General features: G+C 40.1%; 1 protein-coding gene across 5 annotated transcripts in view; it reads left to right on the top strand.

Annotated features, from left to right (window-relative positions):
- dock11 (dedicator of cytokinesis 11) overlaps positions 1–24,030 on the top strand; it is a 141,834-nt gene that overhangs the window by 84,451 nt on the left and 33,353 nt on the right. For 3 of the 5 annotated variants that reach the window (XM_069193447.1, XM_069193448.1, XM_069193449.1), the window contains 9 exons: positions 385–500; positions 6,558–6,695; positions 8,541–8,723; positions 10,853–10,966; positions 12,840–13,055; positions 14,227–14,355; positions 16,414–16,471; positions 20,158–20,264; positions 21,093–21,215. In XM_069193447.1, coding sequence (XP_069049548.1) covers positions 385–500; positions 6,558–6,695; positions 8,541–8,723; positions 10,853–10,966; positions 12,840–13,055; positions 14,227–14,355; positions 16,414–16,471; positions 20,158–20,264; positions 21,093–21,215 — 1,184 coding nt within the window. The remainder of the gene's footprint in view (positions 1–384; positions 501–6,557; positions 6,696–8,540; positions 8,724–10,852; positions 10,967–12,839; positions 13,056–14,226; positions 14,356–16,413; positions 16,472–20,157; positions 20,265–21,092; positions 21,216–24,030) is intronic. The other 2 variants (XM_069193450.1, XM_069193451.1) reach the window with 1 other exon arrangement.

Below are 24,030 nucleotides of genomic sequence, written 5' to 3' on the forward strand. Positions count from 1 at the left end.
CTGTGCCATTAACTAATGCTTTTTTAAAAAAAACACATTTACTCTCATTTGGTTTTAAATGGCCAATTCAGAAGCTTTTTGTAATGGAATAGTTATGTAGCAACGGAAGAGAATTTATAAACAGAATTAAGATCACTCGGTACATGCCAGGATTCTTACACAGTATTCACAATATTCTGCATTGCTTTGTTCCTCGGTTATGTCTCGTGCTTTGTCGTTCATAAATGTTTAAAAAAACAGAGTAGATAATGTAAGTGGTTCCATTTGATATGCTGGCATTCCGGTTCATTGTTGTCTCATTCCACCCCCCCATGCTGTGGCTGCAGTGGCATCTCTGAAGGGAGGTTTGCAGGGGTTATACTGTAACTATCTGCCTTCTCTAAGGTGTTGGAACATCTGACGCAGATCCCAGCCATCAGTCTTTGCTGGAAGGCAACATTGCCACAGAGGTGTGCCTCACAGTGTTGGATGTCATCTCCCTGTTCACTCAGAGCTTTAAGGTCAGTTGTACTGGTAACACTCTTTTATCTAACCATTTCTCAGAGCAATCCTACCATTGCTAACACATGCTAGTATAGATTATGAAAGACGTTGGCAAGTAACCCAGTTCCTGGGAGGCTGAAATGGGAAAGGAATTGTTGCTCTCTTTTATAGATAAATAACAGTATTGCCAGTTTCTTTTTTATTTTATGCTCATCCGATTTGGTTCTCCTTCTGGTTCTTCAAGTAGGTTTTCTGCTGCTGCCCCTACTGCTCACAAAGAGAATAGGTACACTGTGTGTGTGGTCTGCTTCGACTGCTCACTTTCATAAGAACTCAAAAAGTGTTGCAAAAGAGAAGGCTATGTTGCTCCTCTTGCTCATTTTATTGTTAGCAGCTTTTTTTTCCCAGGGATCTCTGTCCATGGTTTCTGAATGATCCTGAGAAATTGGTGACAACATTGTTGGGTATTTGTTCCATAACCCCATGACTTTTTTTATATAGAGGTTTTGTTGGTTTTAGGTTTATGTTCCAGAATCCCTGTTTCTCCTCAAGTCCTTATATCATCCTTTATCTTAACTTATCAAACAGTTGTGTCATGTCCCCTCACAGTCTCCTCTGTGCAACATTAAGGATGTATTCCTTTAGTCAGCCTGGGCATGGTACTGTATTCCTTTAAGGCCGGGAATTAAATGTTTGAATCAGTCTGACATGCTGCATGAAATGCATTGTTTTACACTGGATATTGAGTTGGAGGAGAACCCTGACTCTCACTTTCATCACTGTGTAGCAAAGCTGCGGTTGGAAGCCCGGGTGAGTCATCAAGGGGCAGAGTCATTTTTATTCCAGAGAGCCAAATTCTTTGGATTCTCCCAGGAAAATCATGGAATTGGCTGCACCTGGTGACTTCAGCTCCCTTTATAAGCGGTTCCTGAGGCAGTAAAGGCTGTCTTTTCTACAGCCTTTCCACAAACCCTCAAGGTTATGAAGCAGTGAGCATAGCGGGTTAACATTGATAGCAGCCTCGTCATTTTCTGGGTCGGGTCGCCGGTTAAGTAAGAAAATGGTTAATGAGCACACCTGGCCAACAGGAATTGATCAAGAGAGAGGTTATTGCCACTGCTATCTGGGAAGAGACGGTTACGGGTAATGGAAAGATAAGGATACGGTTCATGTGGAAACCCCTTGACCATGCAACCCAATAAAAGGGTGTTCTTCCTCATCTGGTGGCAGCAGTGGGATGTTCCCATTGGAGATTACAGCTTATGTGGAAACCCACTGGCCACACTACCCAATAAAAGGGGGCTCTTCCACACACTGCAAACCTGCATGTCTGATGTGTCCCAGGAGTGGTTGGTTTGTGACTAGCTGACAAATCTTTAGTCAGCTAGACCTGGATGGAAGATCCCACCCTGCATCAGTCTCCATTACCTGTTACACCACGCTTCCGGAGGACTCGCCATTCCACCTCGCATTCCAGCACGGTTTCCAATTAGCCTTTTACCCCAGCCTATTTAATGCTGCTTCACACTCTCACCTGTGCTCAGTATTAGGTTTTCCTGGCTAGAGCTACCCCAGTCTTCCTGCGATTAGTTACATCTTGGTTTTTGGCTTCCTGACCCTGATTTGTTTTCCGGCTACGTCTCCTGGTTTTGTTTTGATACTTTGACTATTGTTCTGGCTTAGACTCTCGACTTCCTCACAGCTTACGGTTCCACTTCTGATTTTGTACTTTCGTATCCCTTCGGCTTTCGAACCTCGGACTGTTTAATCGACTATGCCTCTGGAGTTTGTCCTGATTATTCTGCATAGGGTCCTCATTAATATTCCGTAACATCAGCTACTGCATATCACTCTGCAACTGACATCCTGGCCTGGCCATTACCTGGATGGAAGGCCTCCTGGGAAAGCTTACGTTGCTGCTGGAAGAGGTGTTAGTGGGGCCAGTAGGGGGTGCTCTTCCTGTGGTCTGTGTGGGTCATTATGCATCAGTATAGTGATGGGGACACCATACTGTAAAAAGACGCCGTACTTTAGGTGAGATGTAAAATCGAGGTTTTGACTCTCAGTGCTCATTAAAAATTCCATGGAATTTCTCTAAAAGAGAAGGGTTGTCCTGGTGTCCTGGCCAAATTTCCCCCTGGCCTTTACAAGTTATGGCCTCCTAATAATCCCCATCTATGAATTGGCTTCATCACTCTATTCTCCTCCATCCTCCCCACTGTTAGCTGGTGTGTGGTGAACATACTATGCAAACTATGGCTGCCGTCCCATCATCCACGTAGGTGGTGGACATTGGTTGTGGTGAAGGGGAGTCCTCATCCTCAAGTCCAAGTGTCTTATTATTTTTTTGGCAAATAATTTCTTCGTTAATGAAATCAACTCCTCAAAAAGAATTAGAAACAAAATACCCCACACCCAGTTACTGATAATAATAATCACTTTTAATGGACACTAAACTCTGAGACATACAGAATTCTGTACATAGAAGCATAAGATAACTGAATACTGCATTTGAGCTTGGATTTCCAAATGCATATAAAATACTTCACATTGTACAAAATCTTGCTAATAGCTTAGAACCTGCGGGTTATCACATTTCAGCTGGCTCAGTCTCTTGGTTACTTCCAGCTGTGGTAGGGTTGCTATTTCAATTGTTTATTTTATAGAAGAAATATTGGTTTTCCAGTACATTTACATTAACAGGAAGCAGTGTTCAGTAGCAGAGGGTGGGTGTCAGGATGAAACCTGATCACACTGCTGAAACGTTAAGGCTTGAGCATTGCTAAGTGATTTCTGCCACCAACAGGACACCTTGTGCAGCAAAGTTAAGGGTACACCATTAAACAGAATGTTGTGCTAATCTAATAGGTCCAGTGACATTTATGTACCTGCAATAAAGACCCTCAATATGGTTCAGCTATTTGTGTTAATGGGTAAAAAATGCTGTCTAATTTTTTACCCAATTTTTTAGCTGTCTAATCCATATTTGTCATATTGATAATATTAACCCACATATTGTATAATTGACTTGCCTCGATACATTTCACAAAATAGTAAACTTAAAGTTAAAACATCTGTAGTAGTCACACAGAAGCTTAAGATCAATCTAGTTTCTTATTGCTCTTCTTTATTCTGTATATGCAGAATACTGTTTGTTGGATATGATGCAATGTTTTTGTTTTTCTGCAAGTCATTCTTCTAGAGCTTCAGAAATTTAAAGCTTTTGTTTTAAAGATCTCAAGTGGCCTTGCGGTCTTTTGATAGGTTGAGTTTTAAGTATGCACTGGCAAAAAATACACAAAAATTGAAGTTTAAGCACTGCTTTTTGCACTTGCACATAGTGTCATATTATTTCCTCTTCACAAATATCCAAAATCAAAAAGTATCTGAAGTCAATCAGGTAGGTCCATCTGTCATAATGAGGACTATTTTTTCAATGAGTGAGCTTCTTTAAGAAAACATGGTAATGTAGATTCATAATACTGCTACAGTACATCATAGATAAAATGAATACTGTATGTAGAATAGAAGACAACTCTACACATATATCTACAGCAACTATTTACATAGTACAATAAGTGATATATCACAACTAATGTTACAATATAACCTCCTAAGAAAAATAAAAGCAAAATACAGTATGATTAATACCAAAGGTGAACAGTTAAATAAACAAAGATTAAGCAAAAAACGACCGTTATGAGAATAATGGTTCTAATCATGGAATCAAACATAAAGACACTCCTGTCAAAGGTATCAGACATGGTGCTGGTGAGACTATGGCCCAGGTGTTGTAATTCTGAGCCTGTCCATGCTGTCAGCTGACTGACCAGGAATCCTCAGGTGGAGGCACACAGCAGAGCACAGGGTAGGTTTGGAAATAGGCTGAGAGTGAATAGGAATAGGCCTGTGATTTTCTAGGGCCCTACGGGCTTATAGTGTGTGATGTACAGCTTCAGGCACTTTGGAGCTAATCACACCAAGATACCAAGATGATGTGTAGGCAAGTTGGAGGATCGTGTGTGCCTGCTGTCATCATTGTAAAAAGAAATATTAATAACTTGTATCTATAAAGCCCCCTTCCATAAAAATAGACAGAAAATCGCAATCAAAAGTAACAAAAAATAATAAACAAGAACATACTGTATGGGTGCACACACATAGAATGTAGGGTAATCAGACATAGGCCCTGGTAAAAAGTAGGGGTGGGAATCTCTAGGCACCTCACAATGTGGTTTGATTTCGATTCAGGGTGCCACAATGCGATTATAAATCAATTCTCGATGCATCTCGATTTTATTTTCTGTGTAACTGGAGTACGCGAGACACAAGCTGCCATTCATCGGGGATGTAGTGTGCAGTAATAGTGATATATGATTCTGTTGCAACGGACATCCACGCATCACAGGTTATTGCCACCGTATTTGCTTTCTTCAATGATTCCAAAACTTGAGTTTTAGTGTCATTGTAGAGTGCTGCTATTGCTGTTTCACTAAAGTGATGCCGAGACGGTATGTTGTACCTCAGCTCCAGTGTTTGCAACATCAAGCGAAACCCGTTGTTTTCAACAAGAGCGTAGGGGCGCAAATCTTTTGCGATAAAACTTACTCTAGACCTGGTGATTCGCTTCGCCCTTTCCGAACTCTGTGGAAGCTTTGACACTTGCTCTAGGGTTCTCTGTTCGGCAGCAACAGGAACAAGCTGTTTTTCCTCCAACTCCGGATGGAAATGTGAAATGTGATTTCACATGTTCGTTGTATTCCCGAAATGTTTTATCTTGGTATGACACAGCTTGCACACTGCAGCGCTCTTATCCAGTTCATTTTTACCTTTTACTTAATAAAATCCAAAATGTGCCCATAGGGTGGCTTTCCAAGCGGAGGGTGCAGGCCAGAGTTTGTCCATCTTCACAAACCGGGTAGCTTAGCTTAGTTGAAATGTAAGCATGGCGCATCTATACGTCTTTACGTTTCACCACGCAATTTGTTTAGTCTTAAGCCCAAAAAACTAAACCATTATTATTTGCTCTGTTTGTCCTTTACTTTCCGTTATTATTAAAAAAAATAAAACGCATATTAAAAAAAATAAAAGATCGATTAGGGAGTTTTGTGCATCGATGCAGAATCATACAAGAGAGAATCATGATGCATGTAAGAATTGTTTTTTCCCAGCCCTATTAAAAAGGTGAGTTTTGAGTTTGAATTTGAAGAGAGTGAAAGAATTTGTCTCGGGTAGAGTCTGAGGAAGGGCATTCCATAACAAAGGAGCAGCAATAGAAAAGGCACGGACTCTGAAAGTACAGATTTAGTCCGGGATACAGTGAGCAGAGGATGAGCCCCAACTGAACAAAGCCTACGGGAAGGAGTGTGAACATGGAGTTCAGAGATGTATGATGGAGCCAGATTATCTGCAGCCTTAAAAGTCATTGACAAGATCTTGCAATCAGTGAAGAGACATACTGTATACTAACGTATTGTGACATACTGCCAAGGACTGGGGTAAGTTAGCAGTCTAGATACAGAGTACCATGTAAAGAAACAGTTGGTAACGTATCGTAAAAAAAAACAAGAAACACAAACTGGGTGAATGCGGATGTTAAAGAGCTTGGTGACACTGAGCCCATTACAGACAGCGACATCAGTGTGTTGGAACTGAGATGACGTTGATTCTTTTGCAGTGGGAGACCTCTGCACTTGGCAATACTTACTGTAAGTCAGAGTTTCCCATGAGCATTCTTGACTCTACTAAGCACGCTTTTGTTCCCCTGTTCCCCCAGGACTTCTCAAAAAGGATTGTTATGCGTTGTGAGCTGCTTGATGTTCTGTATTGCTATAGCTAAGTCCTCCATGACTCACGTTTTTCTTCCCCAATTTTGTTTTTCTGCCGGGCAGAGCCCTGAGAATGAACAATATGAGTCTATCACAGCATTGCCACACCGGAATATTTAGTAGTCAAATGTTGTGCAAAATCCTTAATATTTATTTTGTTATTTTTATCCTCGATTGCATACTGTACCTCGTGAAGAGTACTGTCAGCCATTGCGAAGTCTTGATTGCATTTTTGCTCTTTGTCAGACCCAGCTCCTAGACAGCGATGGCCACAACCCACTAATGAAGAAAGTATTTGATATCTACTTGGCTTTTCTCAAGACGGGTCAGTCTGAGGCTGCCCTCAAACACGTCTTTGCTTCTCTCAGAGCCTTTATCAACAAGGTAAGAAAAGAAGGCACTGGGCTGATTTTTTTTTAAATGACCTTTATTCACCAAATTTGTTGAGCAAAGACATGCTGCACAAAAATTACATTCAATAAACGTTTTATATTTTACAGGGAATAACATTATTTACAAAGAAAGAGCAAACATTTATAACATTTTATGACATTCACAAACTATATTTAACACCCAGCAGCTATATCACCCTTCAGCTCACAAGTGGCAACCCACTTTAAGCAGGTGTGAGCCTGGCCAGTACCCAGATGGGAGACAGAGGTCCTGACTCCCTGTGGTCATTAAACATCCCAGGGTGTTTCTCGAAAAGTGTAGGGTTTGTTACCCCTGTGTCCTGGCCAAATTTCCCCTTTATTTACCAATCATGGTCTCCTAATAATCCCCATCTATGAATTGGATTCATCACTCTGCTCTCCTGGCCAACCCACTGATTGCTGGTGTGTGAGGAGTGTACTGTCACACTGTGGCTGCCGTCGCACTGTCCAGGTGGGTGCTGTGCATTGGTGGTGGTAGAGGTCCCCATTACCTGTAAAGCGCTTTGAGTGCAGTGTCCAGAAAACCACTATATAACAAATAGTTATTAATTATAACATTCAGTATTATGTTACATTCATATACTGTACATTAACAAGATTAACAATTCACAATTACAACTAAATTTACAAATGAATTTTCAAAAACAAGTCTGAACCGGTTGAATGCTGTATAGATATTTCTGCATTTTACTCATACAGTATGCCAAATAAGCTTGTCTTATTTCCACCAACTGTTCTAGACACCCTTTATCTTGTCGTTGTCATTTTGTCCTGGGGGGAATTTTAGTGCATGTCTGGAACAGCAACAGTTTATGCAAAAACCCAAGCAAAAATGATCATTTTAGCCCTGTTCAGTTACAGACTAAAGACAATGGTCTTTGTAGGTCTCTGACAAACTTGACAGCCAAGAAGAATCATACGTTCATATTTATTATATTTATCAAATACATCTTGTTTTATTTCTCTAAGTAAAGAAGGTGACTCATAAATCATCTGTAAATTATTATTCCTCTTTTGTAATACAGTTCCAGATAAGAAACAGTTGTCTGAGTGTGGTGGCAGATTAATTGCCCCTCCTTTGGCAGAAATGCTGTACAGTCAGGGAGAGTGTATGTGTTTCACATATTAAGTTAGTCTCTCAACTAAGTATTGTAAAGTTTGGGAAAGAAAATATTCAGCAGTCTGGAGATAATATTGGTGGCCATGCGAATCCCGGAATGGGTGATTTTTTTCCAATTCTGAACATCTGTCTCTTCTTTAAATATTTGCTTTTGACAATAATAAAGATGTTCACTTCCAGCATGTGATGGCAAATAAATTTGTCTCCCTCTTTTTTCAATTAACTTTTGGAAAGAGTAGTCTGTTCAAACTTATACATTAGGTAACATTTAGCAACACCTGCATGCAAGTTTGCAAAAGTTGCATTTTAATACCTTCAAGTCAAAGTAACATTCTGGGAAACCAAAATGTTAAATACACTAGTGCCGTAATCTGATATGCCAAGCAACAGACACCCTCCTACACTGCGCAGCTATCACACATAGACATCAATTTCTCTTTGTGTATTTTAAAGGAGGAGTCATTTATCTGTTTAGTGCAGAGCAGATAATAATCAAGAATTACAGCAAAAAGAAGAAATAATGTTGTTTTCTCCCTCAGCCTGTTTGAATGTGATTTCTCCATTTTAAATCTTGTTTATTCTCTACTGTATTGATTTCTTATCTTTGTGGGGACGAAAGTAGAATGTGGGGTGAAGTGAGTGAAATGGCTTGAGTGCTCTCTGTGTCGCCCTCAGTTTCCCTCTGCAGTGTTCAAGGGAAGGGTGAACCTGTGTGCGGCCTTCTGCTATGAGGTGCTCAAGTGCTGTACATCGAAGCTCAGCTCCACTCGGAGTGAGGCTTCCTCTTTGCTGTATTTCCTCATGAGGAACAACTTTGAGTACACCAAAAGGAAAACCTTCCTTCGGACACACTTGCAGGTAAGCACAGGGTTTCCACAGGTTTCCCTTCCAACAAAAAACAATGAAATTATGTTCATGAGAGGTGAAACTAAAAATAATCACCTCTGTAGGCAATTCAAATATCACTGATTTGTCTGTCATTTTACAGGGATTTTTGGATTTCTTCTCCAGAAAAAACATCTGATGCCAAGATTATCCTTAAACTTCCTATTTCTCTCAATGATAGACTTAATTTCTTTTCAGAACCTTTCTTTTACAGATTCCAACTCTTCACATCTCTCCACCAGTTATCCTTTCTCAGCTTTGTGCTCATTTTTACCTACTTTGTCAATTGTTTTCCTGTGCTCTATATCCCTGCTACCTTCCTCTCTCTTCTTCATAGCTAAGGAAGGCTAAGCAGCTGAAATCTTGTTTCTTGCATTTACTTGTCAGCGTGAAATTGATCTTTACTTGTTCCTTAACAGCCTACGCACATTCATACAGTTCCCCAGTCGTCATCTTTAAGTACTCTTTGTTCTCAGAAGGCTTATGGTAAAGTTTCTCATAAAAGATTTATTTCCATTTACACAGATTAGGTATTAAAGGGATGTAAATAGAAATCAGTGTGCACAGATAATGGGTGAATGCTCAAACTGTGCTGATGTCAAAGTGGGGTACCACAGGGAACTGTACTAGGACCATTGTCCTCCTAATTGGAGACACTCTTCTGGAATTTCCTATTCATTGTCCCAGTACAGAGACTGGGAACTGGCAACCTTTGGATAAGAAATTAAATCCAGTTTAAAAAATATGCAGAAGATGAAATTCAAAATGATAGACAAGTAGACAAGTGGGGGGTTTTGCATGCCGGTAGCAAAAATCTATGAATATCAAATGCAAAACGAGTATGTGAAATGCAAAATGAGAGTACATATGAATTAGACTTTCATTCCGTGTTCATAGTTATGTTTTTTACATTTTGTGGGCAATGACATTGCTGATATTGAATGTCTTTTATGCACACGAGTTCAGTTTGAGCAGTCACAATTGGATTAAAAACAATTAACAGAAAGTCCTATGTGTTCAATTTCAAAGGAGTTACATTGTATCCAGTGCAGAGCTGTGTCTTCTCAGCTCAAAGGGTTGTGGGTGTAGAACAAACTACCATGTCAAGAAATTCCAGAAATGGCTGGATCCTTGGATTAATTAGCTGCTAACTACCGAACAGGCTAGATGGGCCAAATGGCCTCTGATCGCTTGTAACCTTTCTGATGTTCTTACGATTTCATGGCTGGCATCTGTGCAGTCCTCACCACAGCTGCGATCTGTCTGATATCCTTACCATGGCTGTGGTGTGTATGACACCTTGGCAGCCGTGGTCTAACTGTAGTCTGTGCATCATTGCCCATTGTCTGTCTTCAAACTTAATTGCACTAGTGCTTTAGATGCAGCACCATTTAAAGATGTGAGATATGAATAGAGCAATGGCAAGCCCATTACTTATACAGCTGAAGCAACACATACATTTGGAGATAACTATTAGTATTAAGAAGTTGAAATGCTGCTTGGTGAAAAAGGCCCATTATCTGTCTGGGTTGCAGTTATATTGTTTATTTATGAATTCCTTTGCTTCTGTGTTTGCTTGAATTTGGGAATGTCCGTTAATCTACCCTGATATGTAACACGGGTTCGCTTCACAGTCGTGTTTCATTTAATGTATTTATCACTTTTGTGTATACAGGAAGGTCAGGCATAAACATTCAACGAGAATGACAGATACTGTACTAGATCAGCACAGCCAATAGGCTGTTTTCCAGCAACTCTCCTAACTCTTATACCATGGCTTTGGAGTCTGTTCTGTTAAACTGAGTTTTTCAGTGGGACTTACAGCACTTGCTTACATTGTGTTGTTGTAGTTAAACAATAATATGTTGTAGTATAACAGTACTCCCAGGCTTGAGAAAGGTACAATAAGGAATGCAGGGAAAGAAAGAGGGAGTTAATGCTTTTTTTGTTTTCTACCAGAGTGTTGTATTTTCTAATAAATGCTGCCAACAAAAAGCACAATAGGTCTGATGCTAGACCAGTCACCATCACTTGCTGACATCTGTATGTGGCACTTTGGGGTTGCATGTTTATTTTGGTATCTTGTGTCTTTGCATTTCCAGATCATCATTGCTGTCAGCCAACTCATTGCAGATGTGGCTCTCACAGGGGGATCTCACTTTCAGGAGTCCCTCTCCATCATCAACAACTTTGCCAACAGTGACAAGGCCATGAAGGTACAGACTTCTTTTTCACAGTTTTTTAATGTAATATGTTGAGGCCCTAGCTTCAATTCTGAACCTGGGGTCCTATCTGTGTGGATGAATGCTCTCCTTGTATTCGTGTGGGTTTCCTCCGGGTGCTTCAGTTTCCTCCCACAGTCCATAAACATCCCGGTAGGTTAATTGGGATTCTGCGATAACTGGGCCTGGTGTCAGTGTATGGACTGGCGTCCCATCTAGGGTGTATCCTACCATGCATCTGTTGGTAGCCAAGATAGGGTACGGCACCCCAGAGATCCCTTATTGGGGAAAAAACATTTAGAAAATGGCTGGCTAGATGGATGACAGCAATAAACACACAGCAGGGACGTAGTAGTTGAATGTGTTGCCCTAGGGTACAGTTATAAGTAGCACAAGCTAGGTTTAAAAATCAAGCCCTTAGGCAAACAGACGCCAACATGCAAACACACACACAAGGGACAGTTTTCCCAGAAGCCAATTAACCGATCAGTATGTCTGTGGACAGGGGCAGGAAACTAAATCACCCGGAGGAAACCCACGTGAGCGCAGGGAGAACATAGCGTTTCACATTTTACAGTGAATTACTGTCCCAGGGCATTGTCATCATCATCACTTTTGTGACCCATGGACATGGTGTTGGAATTAGTGTCACTCTTATATCTGTGTCATGCAGCAACCTGGCAGTGCATTCCATCACTCATTGAGGTCTCCAATGCACCTTAAAGCCCAGTTCCCAAACTGCTAGATTTTCATTTGTTTCAGCCATAGGTGGAAACGCTAAGCCTGGATCTTCAATGATGACAGCAAGGTCCATGTGCTTCTGTACATGTGGACAAACTAACACCAGGGCATCCAAAACTTTATGTAGGATGTGGCATAAATACAGTATCTTCACTACCTGTCGGGCACTCTTGTTAAATTGTTCACAAATTCATTTTTCTTGATTTACCCTTTCATGTAGGGCAGGTTAAGAATCCCTAAACCGGAATGAATTTTTAATTACATCACATTATGTTCATAAAAACCAGACAGCACAGTAATGCAGTTGTTAGCGTTGTGGCCTCGTAGCCCTGGGACCCTGGGTTCAAACCTCATATGCTGCATGTTCTCACTGTTTTCATGTAAGTTTCCTCCAGGTGCTCTGGTTTACTCCCACAGTCAGAAGACATACTGGTTCAATAGGTCAATTGGCTTCTGGGGAAATTGGCCATGGTGTGAGTGTGTGTCTGCCCTACAATGGGCTGGCATCCCGTCTGGGGTGTACCCCGCCTTGCACCCCATTACTTACCGTGATATTTTTTGGCTCGCCACCAACTGTGAATTGGAAGAAGTGACTAGAAAATGGATGAATGTATTTAAAAACCTACAATTACACAAGTATTTTTAAAAAGCGAGCAAGTAGAGATTGCTGGCTACTTGTGATTTCTTGGGGGGTAGTAGACAAGTGGTTAATATGAGGCTGGATGGGTTCCATCATGCGTTTTTTTTACACTCTTTTGTTCTTTCCTTCTGGTCAAACGTAAGCCATGCACAGCAGATGCTGAGCAGCTGCTAAGAGTCAAAACACTTAACATGTATCCAATCCTCATGAGCACTATACCACTACATTGTTTCAGAGAATCAATCTGGTGATGCCTGATTCATCAGTCTGGGGGTTTTGTAACACACCCAAGGAAAAATATCAGATGTCAGAATCTGAACATGTTTAGAATGTTATCCTTGGACATGCACACACAGGACTCCATCTATAGAAGAATGATCCCCCTTCCCCCGGTCTCTTACAATACGTCTACAGACAGGCCTTTTGTTCACAATCCTTTGCTCAGTTGCAGTATTACAGTACTTTCCTGTGGCTGTGTCTCCACAGATGACTGTGTTCCCTTCCGAAGTGAAGGACCTGACAAAGAAAATCCGCACTGTGCTGATGGCCACAGCTCAGATGAAGGAGCATGAGAAGGACCCAGAGATGCTGGTCGACCTGCAGTATAGCCTGGCCAAGTCCTATGCCAGCACCCCTGAGCTCAGGAAAACCTGGCTGGAGAGCATGGCCAAAGTGCATGTGAAGAATGGAGACTTCTCTGAGGTAGCTCCCATGGTGCAACGTTTGCACTGCTGTGTAAATGCATTAGGTTGTGGGATGCAGTCTTTATTTCCTGATGTTGCTTTTGCATGAGCTGTAGCGGGTCAGTAGGATGTCGGAAAGATAAACTGATGAATGCATTCCACAGTCCTCTGAATTTGTTTTAACATTATTTGACAGATGACACATGACAGTATGACCTTACAAACCGGTTCATCTACAGGTACATGGCACAGAAAACTAAATAAAAACAAGGTTGAAGGCAGTGCTGTGTTAAAACTGTTGGTGACAGTTGTGAAGCTCTGGATCAAGGTTATGCGGGCTTGGTATAGAAAAAGAAAAACACTCACAGAAAATAAGGGTCTCATGCCCTATTTTACTAATAAGGGTGTCATTGCATTACATTTGTATTTGTACATTTACACTTAGAACTAATTATTACTCTTTTCTGGTTTTTATAAGTTGCTTTTTCTGACATATGAAATAAAACATTAAGAAACACTGTAAATCTAGCTGTCAGTGCATTAGTGTTCTGCCAATATATTAACTTACGTATGGGGAAAGATGTCGTTAAATTATATTTTTGTAAAAAATCTAGAATTGCCAATTATTTTTGTTATGCCTTCCTTGTTTTGGAATAGCCTGATGTGTGTTTCTCACTTCTTGGCTCATGACTAAGGAACTCGTGGCTCATGACGTCACACAGGGGAGAAAGAGGAAGCATAAGTAGACTGCTCATACCACATTGCTTGTCTTAAAACGTCACAGAATTCAACGCCAATGGAGGAGAGGCGCGTCCCTTAATCGATTGCATACAAGCATGTAGGCAGCCGCAGGTGGCGCTACTTTCAGTAAGAGTTGAGATAGTTCTGGTCAACTGTTAATACAATAGATAATCCCTTACACTGTAGTGCATTTCTGGACACTCCATTCAAAGCGCTTTACAGGTAATGGGGACTCCCCTCCACCACCACCAATGTGCAGCTACTCCTGGATGATGCGACGGATGATGCCATAGTACGCCAGTCTGCTCAATACACATCAGCTATCAGTGGGGAGGAGAGCAGAGTGATGAAGCCAGTTCATAGATGGGGATTATTAACAGGCCATGATTAGTAAAGGCCAGAGGGACATTTGGCCAGGACACCAGGGTAACACACCTACTCTTTTCAAGAAACACCCTGGGATTTTAAATGACCACAGAGAGCCAGGACCTCGGTTTTATGTCTCATCTGAACGACGATGCCATTTTGCAGTGTCCCTGTCACTACACTGGGACTTTAGAACCCACACAGACCACAGGGTGAGTGCCCCCCTACTGCCCCCTTTAATACCTCTTCTTGCAGCAACCTTAGTTTTGCCCAGGAGGTCTCTTATCCAGGTACTGACCAGGCTCACATCTACTGAGCTTCATGGGGTTGCCAGTTGTGAACTGCAGGGTGATATGGCCTCTGGCACCAGCTGTCAGCAGGAAGGAGAATAGAGTGATGAAGGCAGTTCAGCGATGGGGGATTATTACGAGGTCATGCTTGCAAAAGGCCAGGGTGAAAATTGGCCAGGACACTGGAGTTGATCACACCCTACCCTCTGCGGCACACAATCCATTGTACAGTATAGTGCCGGCGGGGGAATCATAGTCAGAGTTGACTAGCGACATGACCTAGGCTTGAATCTGTGATCCCTGAATAATATAACCCAAGAAGCTGAGACATTCAAGAGTCCTAAAATCCTAAAATACATTTAAATTACAAATCAAAGTCAAGTTACGTCAAGCCCACATCATTTACTTTCTATATAGAAATCCAAGTGTGATCCTTTGAAATTTCAAAATACATTCCCACGCACTTTTATATTGCAACATATTTCAAATATGTACTTCTGCAATATATTTCGGAATCTTTTTCTTTTGTTTGGTGACAAGGACATGCAGTAGGTGTGTGAAGAGTAAAACTGATTTCAACTAAGACCCAAACATTGTGATAGTTGTGATAGTGTATCACAGCCATTGACTTTCTCTGCTATTCCTGTGAGTACTATCGTTCTCACGCTGGATGAGATTCACTGCTGGGCATCTCAAAAGACACCCTCTAAGATGTCATCTAGATGTTTCACAAGATCTTTCTGTGTTATCAAATAGGATGCAGCTATTGATGTAATGACAATTCTTTGAATGCAGGAAGGGAAGTTGCCGTTTTGTCATGAGATAGTTTGCACTGGTTAAGCAACAGGTGCCGATAATCAATCTACACATTATTTAATGTGTTTTGTTGTGAATAACAGGATCATTTAGAAGAACAACATTTTCTTATTTATTCTTAGTTTTTGCTTACCTTTCATTTTCCTTCTTTTTCGATTTCCTTATTGATGAGTTACTTTTTAAATCATAAAACACCATTAGGGCATGAACCACAACAGATTGTTGCTTTTTCTAATTGTATCCATGTTTGATACATTCTTCCAAGCTCGCTAAACATTTAGAAAACATTAAAAATCAAGAAAGGTCCATTACCTTAGAAAACCAAGCAAAATGCATTACGAACAAATATTCTGCAAATGATTGTAACTACCATTATTTTAAACATTGATTAATTAAATTGAACTTTGTGTATGCTAACTCATTTGCTGGGCTGTTTTTCTTGTATGCTTATTAGGATTTCAGTATGTTAAAATTGAACTCTTATGAACTCTTCGCTTTGCTAGTCACATTTGTGACAATTCCACAAATGTCTCAATTTGTTCTTCCCTCATTCCAAGAGCACTTCTGCTCTCACCCTTGTTATTCGCCTCTTGTTTCTTGTGATCCCTTTTAGAATGATCTCTGTCCAGCCCTGATCTATTCTTCAAGTGTCAAATCTCCTACCTGTTGCCATTTTAACTTCATCACTTTTCCAGTAAAGCCACAAACTCCAGTCTGTTGTCTTATTCATTAGTCTGGCTATGCTTTTTAGGCAATTCTCAGGTTCTGAATCACTTGCAATCAGAATCAAATATAAGTAAATCTGAATACACATTAGATGATTCCATTCAACCCATTTAGCTCATTTTGTTTTTAAGAGATAATGTCCAAGAATTTCACTCAGTAATGAAAGCTAGAGCACCCCCATTAAAATGGCTGAGTAGCTTGTTCCATACTCCCCCAACCCTGTGTAAAGCGTGTCTGGTTTGTGTCATATCACAATGAGCCATTCCTAGTGTCAAAAGTAGTTTTTCTTTTAGTAGTTAAAGCTCCCAAATTCAACCCCCCCCATCCCATCACTTATTTTCTTTCTCAAATCTTGTTTTCATTGTTTCCGATGTTGCAAATACACAGGCATAACCCAAGCGTATTGTTGTGTAACCCTTGTTTCTTCTCTCTTTGCAGGCAGCAATGTGTTATGTCCATGTGGCAGCACTAGTGGCGGAGTACTTGCACCGCAAAAGTAAGGGTCTGGAATGTTTCTTCTTTTCTATATCAGGAAACATGTTTACCATTCCATTCCCATTGTAACTTCTTGTGAGAGTGAAGCACATTAAGAGAAGCAGCTGGAATGGTGTCTGAATACTATTTCTGCTACCTGTCAGATTGCAATGTTGGTTTGAAAGAGAATCTCCAAACCTACCTCTTGAAAAAAGCTGCTCCTTGAACATGTCTTTCTGTGAAAGGACAATTCACTTGTTTTTCGACATAATGTGGAAGAAAACCTGAATTGTGATTTGTTTGATCAAATGTATTAAATGTGGTTCACAAATATTTCCCACTTCAAATTTCTACACTTATTTGGGAGGGAGAACTTTAGATATTGGCTCATTTTCTTACAGGAGAAACAAACCTACACACATCAACAACATTGTTTTTTGTTTCAGTCTGTTTTCATCTGTTTAGCTGCGCAAAACAAATGTTTCTAACCACAATACACTATAACAAGGAAAAATATGGCCACAAAAATAAAAGAAAGATAGGGACTGTAAATGTTACACATTGAACCTGATTTGGATAATGCAAAGCAAAAACAAATCAAGAGGATATTTTTTAACATGGTCTTAATGTGACCTATTTTAAAGTTACAGTGTGGTGTGCTGACACCTCATTAAGAGAATGTTTTCATAACATATTTAAGGAGAGTCATTTTCACAGTGTCTAAACAATACCTATAGTATTTGAGCTTGCTGACTTAGACCTGTGGAAGGGAGGTGTTGTTGATGTTTCTGAATTAATTTAAGTGTAAATATAAGTATGTTTAATTAAGTCAACAAGACCTTTCATAATAACAAGAGAGTTAACTAACTTCGCCACTTACTAACACTACCTCCGGATGATTTGAAAAGATTGTGTAGTACTGTAATGCCATTGTTTGTCATGAGCCCGCAGAAATGCTCCACCTGGCCTTGGTGATATAGAGATGTTTGACCTTAATAAATTTAAGATTAGTTGTAAATGAGAACAGTCCATTTGACCCATCTAGCTTATTTGTTTTTGTAGCTCATTGATACAAGAAGTTTCTTGAAAGACGGCAGGGCATCGTTTCCAACAACATGACTGAATAACTCGTTCCAGACTCCTTCAGCCCTCCATCTAAAAAAAATGCACTTCTTGTACAAACATGGTCAACATTGTGCACTACTATCAAATATTTTATAGGGTCATTCATACAAAATGATAATACCAGGCCAAACACTGCCAATTCCATGCCATCCCATCTCGCAGCCCTGGCCTAAGATGCCCTGACCTCCATCTCTTCAGTTTCTTCTCCAGCTGATGGCAAAGTAGAGCAGGCAGTTAGTCTTTACACCATCTTGACAGGTATTAGCAGTATGCTGTATGCTAAGAGCTGGTGGGTGTCATAGTGAAAGATTCTGACACATTCCTAAACCCAGTGAACACTTTGCAGAAAAGTGATGTGTACTGTGGATAAATGCATTATCCTAGAAGTCCAGTCAGGAATGTTAATGTTCTTTTTTTAAGGCATTTTTTGAAGGCATCTTGGGTGGTTTTTAAACTTCAGATTACAATCAGGCATATTTATAATATACTGTAACAAAACATTGGCCTTTTGAAGTTAATTGTTTTTATAACTCAGAAACTATTAACAGTTCTTGTGAGGGTATGTGACATGAGTATTTTAGGTGAAAACTTTTCATCTGTTTTTCTTACAATAAATATTTCTAATCCTAAATCCTATGACAATCTTTTTGTGATTTTAGCGTATATAGAAAACAGAGGAAAACACATCATTGTCAACTTTCTGGCTTTAATTGTCTAAGAGAATATAAATTCTATATTTCACAATTTCAAAATATAATGTACATTGATTGCAATAGTGCTATTAGTATTCAACATGTGGTTCCTAAATTTGATGTGTTCCCATGTGATGGATAGTTTACAGGTTTTAGTGAACTACTTAATGAAAAAACTAAAATACATGTTGAAAAGGGGCAGAAGTTATACTATTACACCACAGTGATCTTCCAAGATGTCAGCTTTTAATGGTGAAAGGGTGTGGCTCATTTTATGGCAAGTCTGACTTCTTTTGTAGTACTGTAATTTTGATAGTTTAGGAATATTTTATGTTATTTGTTTATTTTTTCTAGCTGGAGAGGGGAAAACAGGAGAGGAGAAAATACATTTCTTAAATATACTTCTTTACAAACTCTGGCTATGTCCTTTGTCAAAGAAGTATTTAAACGTAACACTTGGTGTTTGCTTGTTGTAGAGCACAAACCATGCATGCTGAATCTTGTCAAGTCTCGATTTTTTTTCCCTTATGAGAAATCTGTGACTCACTGTAGTTGTTTGTTTTCTCAATGGGATGCAAAAGTACGGATTTAGCTTGGGTTATTTATCAATGGTATTTGTTTTCGCTCTGGAAACTTATCTTTACTGCCCCTGAAATATGGACTTTTGCTGCATCTTAACCTAAGGATGACTTTTATTGTTGACGTTTTTTTATACTGAAGTTTTGAAATTATAGATCTGAAATAGCACTAGGTGGGATAGAAGACACAGGATACAGCAGTAAAAAATGTCATTGGTGGAATGCGGTAACTACCAGTTGCAAAAGTTATTGCATGACGAAGCACTCTTGCCATACTAAAACAAGTTTAATGGTGGGAACAGCTAACATTAAAAATACATACTGTAAATTGACCAATTGCTTATTCGTACCACATTTCTCTTTGTATTGTTGTGAGAGTGGTGCTTCTGACATACAAATATCTTACCTGAAGCAATAAAACAATTGCATCCAAGATTGTTATCACGATTGTAGTCCCTCCCTCTTAAGGGCACTCCGGCTCTTTCACTTCAAACTTGATTTTGTGCACCTGCCCCTGTTCCAGCCTCCTTCCAGTCCACCTTTAAAGCCAGACGCCCACTCTGTTCCGGGCTCTGCATTGGTTTCCGCACCAAGCGAGTTCGGGATCTGAGCGTTTTTTCTGGATTGTTTGCCTCGGCAACACCTCCCCTGAACACCAGCGCACTATGGACACGCCCCCTGTTTACATTCCCAACTCCTGCATGCTTTTTTCCCCGTGTTTTCCTCACTCATCCCCGGATTGTGTCATACTGATATGGGCGGACACCAAAAAGTAATTGTTCATTTTATATCTTTCAAACCAATAATGTGCCAATTATATGGAAAAGCCATTGAATGAACATTCAATGTTCAGACAGTACTGTATACATATCTGTCACATTAAAGCTTTCAGGTAATTGAGAAGTATTTCAGGTGGGTAGCTGCGTCAGCATGCGTAGGCTGTAAAGGAACAAGTAATAGATTTATTCCATACTGAAAAGAGAAGAAATAAAACTCAACGTTTCTTCAGGTTCCATGGCCGAAACGTTGTTTTCTTTCTTCTCTTTTTAGAATGTAATAAACCTATTGTGGAAAAGTATATTTTTCCCAGGTTTGGAAAAACCTCCCTACCACATGTGGGGTCTTTGGGTTCAAAGATCAAGTGGTGGGTTTCAAAGTTCCCACATGTACAGTACAGTATATTGCGACACTCGTATATCCGTTTAATGAGCGCCTTAGAGCTCCCCACATCCTATTCTAAATTGACATGAGCAAAATATTTGTTCTACTCTCAACTTTGTTTACTGAGCATTTCTCATGTTTTTTTTTTTCAGAAACCTTTCCAAGTGGACTCTCTGCATTTAAAAAGATTACCTTGAATATTGATGAAGAATCTGCCATGAAGGAAGATGTTGGAATGCAAGATGTCTATTACTCTGAGGTACTGATAACAGTCCTGCTTCTTTTGTTTTACTGTGTCGAAATGAATGACTCTTTAGACCTCTGCCCCTCATATATTACTAAGCTGTTGGACTCTGTTGGTAAGGGAAAGCTATTGGTAATATATAAGATCTTATACAGTTTCTTAAAATTTGTCTTTTCGCATACCCCAGCTTGCTCTCCATGAGACACACAGGCACCCAGACTGGGAGAGAGAAGCTTGGGGTCAGAGCACAGGGTCAGCCATTTATATGGCACCCCTGGAGCAGGTTCCTCTGCCGGCCGCGGGATTTGAACTGGAAACCTTCCAGACACACGCACAGGTCATTAGGCACAGTGCCACTGCTCTGCCCCGGTGGCAATAAATGTTCTTGGTAATAAACCATTAAATGTCAAACAGACATGAATCATCAGACAGATGAGTGATGGGATAGCGTGGCATAGACTGGAAATATAAGATGGGCAGATAGCTGATTTTTGATATTGGTGTAGAAACGGCAAAGCTGTTTGTATTCACTCTTTCTATTTCCAATCTAATCTGATATTCTATTAGCTGAAATTCACATGGTTGAAGATGGTACTAAAACACAGTTTACTAAGCAACCCAGTGTTCTACCATTGTTCCTGTAGTTAAGTCTTACATTTATAATTACAATTTTATAATATGAGGCCATCACAAATGAATGAAGTTTGAAAGAGGTTTTGTGCAATTTTACCCTGTGATCCTCACATTTTGAGCAGATGACTCAGGGATGGGCATCTCCATTCGCCTGCCATGAGATGTCTTTCCAGTCTCTCATTTTAAAGTGGAATCGCCCTGTCTCTGCAGGAGATCCTGGTGGAGCTGCTGGAGCTCTGTGTGGATGGTCTGTGGAAAGCAGAGAGATACGAGTTAATAGCCGAAGTCTCCAAGTTCATCATTCCAGTTTATGAGAAGCGGCATGAGTTTGAGGTAATTTACTCTTCATTTTCATATGGAAAGACATTTTTTTCTTTCTATTTTTTTTTACATCCAGGTCAGAATAGCAGACTGTTACTCATGCACTGGCACAGGAGAGATGAACATGGGGTAGATGTGTTTTGGAAGTGTTCAGTGTCGGGCTGTTCCCTTCTTCCCATAATACAATCCCACAGCACAGCTAAGGCATGATTAAGACTTGAGGATACAGCTCAGCACGTACACAGCCCCCTGGCCTGAATTCAGGAGATGTGGATTTAAATTACAGAGGTTCTATAGTATACAATAAGGATGTTAATGGACACGGACAAGGGAGTGCTAGACACTGCAGCAGGTATAGTGGGTCAGCAGGCAACTACAAGATGACTAATTGATCAATAGTCTGTCTTCTGAAGTTACAGTATGACAGTTAAAAACACAAAACACAAGAGATCACAATCTCCAGTTAATCTCACAATCTCCAAGGCAAATAATGTGAAGCAGACTAAAAAGGCACATATCCTGCTGTAGATTGATACCAGACTTTTTACAGTATCATGTTCTATTTGGGTATGAAAACACTCAAGCTTCTTTTTGAGCTGTGCCTTTGCAATCACACTTTTTTTTAAATGTTAGTGGCAATGAAAAGAAGCAGTGAACCTAAATGAAAGCATTAACATTTTGAATGTATTGTAATTTATATGAGACCCTGTGACCAGAAACTACTCCTAAAGCATATGCAGTGTATAAAGAACATTACCCTTAGCCTCTCCATCTGGTTGAGAATGCTGGCAAACTAGAGCCTAACCCAGCAGACACAGGGCATGGAGCAGAATGATGGATTATATGTCAGTCCGTGTGTTTGGATGGTAGGAGCGTGTAGGGAAAACACACACAGGTGCCGGTAGAACATGCAGTCTCCACACACAGTGACTCTTTCTAAACCTTATCGGAAGGACTGAACTCAAAGCAATACAGTGACTTGCTCAGGCAACACACAGTGAGTTAGTGGAAGAGCTGGGGTTTAAACCTGGAGCATTATTATTATTATTATTATTATTATTATTGCTTACACTTATATAGCACTTTTCCGGACACTCCACTTAAAGCTTTACAGATAATGGGGACTCTCCTCCACCACCACAATGTGCAGCATCCACCAGGATAATGCAACAGCAGCCATAGTGCGTCAGAACGCTCAACATACATCAGCTATTAGTGAGGAGAACAGAGTAATGAAGTTAATTCATAGATGGGGGTTATTAGGAGGCCATGATCGGTAAGGGCCAATGGGAAATTTGTTCAGGACGCCGGGGTTACACCCCTACTCTTTTTGAGAAACACCCTGGGATTTTTAATGACCACAGAAAGTCAGAACCTCGGTTTTACATCTCATCCGAAGGACAGCATCTGTTTACATTAAAGTGTCCCCGTCACTATACTGTGGCATTAGGACCCACATAGACCACAGGTTGAGCGTCACCTGCTGGCCCCACTTTCAACTCTTCTGGCAGAAACCTTCGTTTTTCCCAGGAGGTCTCCCATCCAGGTACTGAGCAGGCTCACACCTGCTTGGCTTCAGTGGGTTGCTAGCTGTGAGTTGCAGGGGTGATATGCCTGCTGGCTATGTTATGGAAACAAGCACTTGTGTGCCTCTAAACCAGAAACACAATGTGATCTTATGCCAATTTCTTGCAATTATAATAAATGCAATTATTCTAATGTTGTGCCATGTTTAGAAGCATGGAAGTTTCTAGCAAACAATGTTCTGAGAATATTGAGAAGTATCAAAGTTTCTGATAGTCACTGAGACCCATTGCTGGTACAGTGCATCCGACACCTGGGCATGACCCTGTGGGAAAGGTAGTGTTGCTCCGGTGACATTTGGAAATTTCCTTGTTAAGACCTTTATCAGTACCTGATACCATCAAGGCAAATTCACACTGGGCGTCGCTCACAGGTGGCTCACAGAAGGGATTCTGTTCTTACTGAGAGCAAAAACACAAGCCAGTGGGCCGGATGTCGTTGTCGAGGGATTTGGGATTGTCACACAGCTAATAATAAAAACCAGGGAGGAGAGAAAAAAAAAAAGCTTTTTAAACAGAACACAGTTAGAGTTGAGAAATGATATTAAACATTAACTGCTAAGAGATTAAAAATATACTCTGTTTAAATAATATTCCACAACAACTCCTATAATGTTAAATCCGAGTATATTTTAATAACGTTACACACTTACTGCAATACTGTTAAGCCAGACTAGTTTTTAATTGTATTCCATAGTAACTGTTACATTATTAAACGTACTGTAAGCTCAACGTCTAACATGGATCAGGTTCTGTGTTTCCTTGCTGATTTTAGTGCATGAATGTTTTAGTGAATAATTTGCTTGCACACATGTTATTGTTTATTCAGAGAAGCCTAAAAAGAGGATTGTCTTTACTGTAAGGACAGAAGAAGTCTAAAAAAAGAGTAAAGCTGGTGCAGAGTGGGTATGCTCACTGTGTGTTAGATAGGTAGAGATTTCTATGCTTACATCTGCATGATCGAATAAGGATCGATTGAGCTGGCCTGTACAGGTGAAAGTCTTTTTTCTTCTCTCTGCCCTTGTTTTCATTTTTTAGTAATGTCAATTAATATTGCACAATTGCATTAAAATAACACAATTAGAAAAATAGTGAGCCAGAAATATGTAGATTAATAATGCTTGTTACACTGTATTTTACATTGTATTTTAGTGCATTTTTTCTGCTGAAAATGCCCCCAAATTCTACATTATTAGTAAATACTTATATTTAGACAAGATTGAACTGAATTTCACCACTCTATT

Source organism: Lepisosteus oculatus, chromosome 8 (genome assembly GCF_040954835.1).
Source record: "Lepisosteus oculatus isolate fLepOcu1 chromosome 8, fLepOcu1.hap2, whole genome shotgun sequence".
NCBI lineage: Eukaryota > Metazoa > Chordata > Actinopteri > Semionotiformes > Lepisosteidae > Lepisosteus > Lepisosteus oculatus.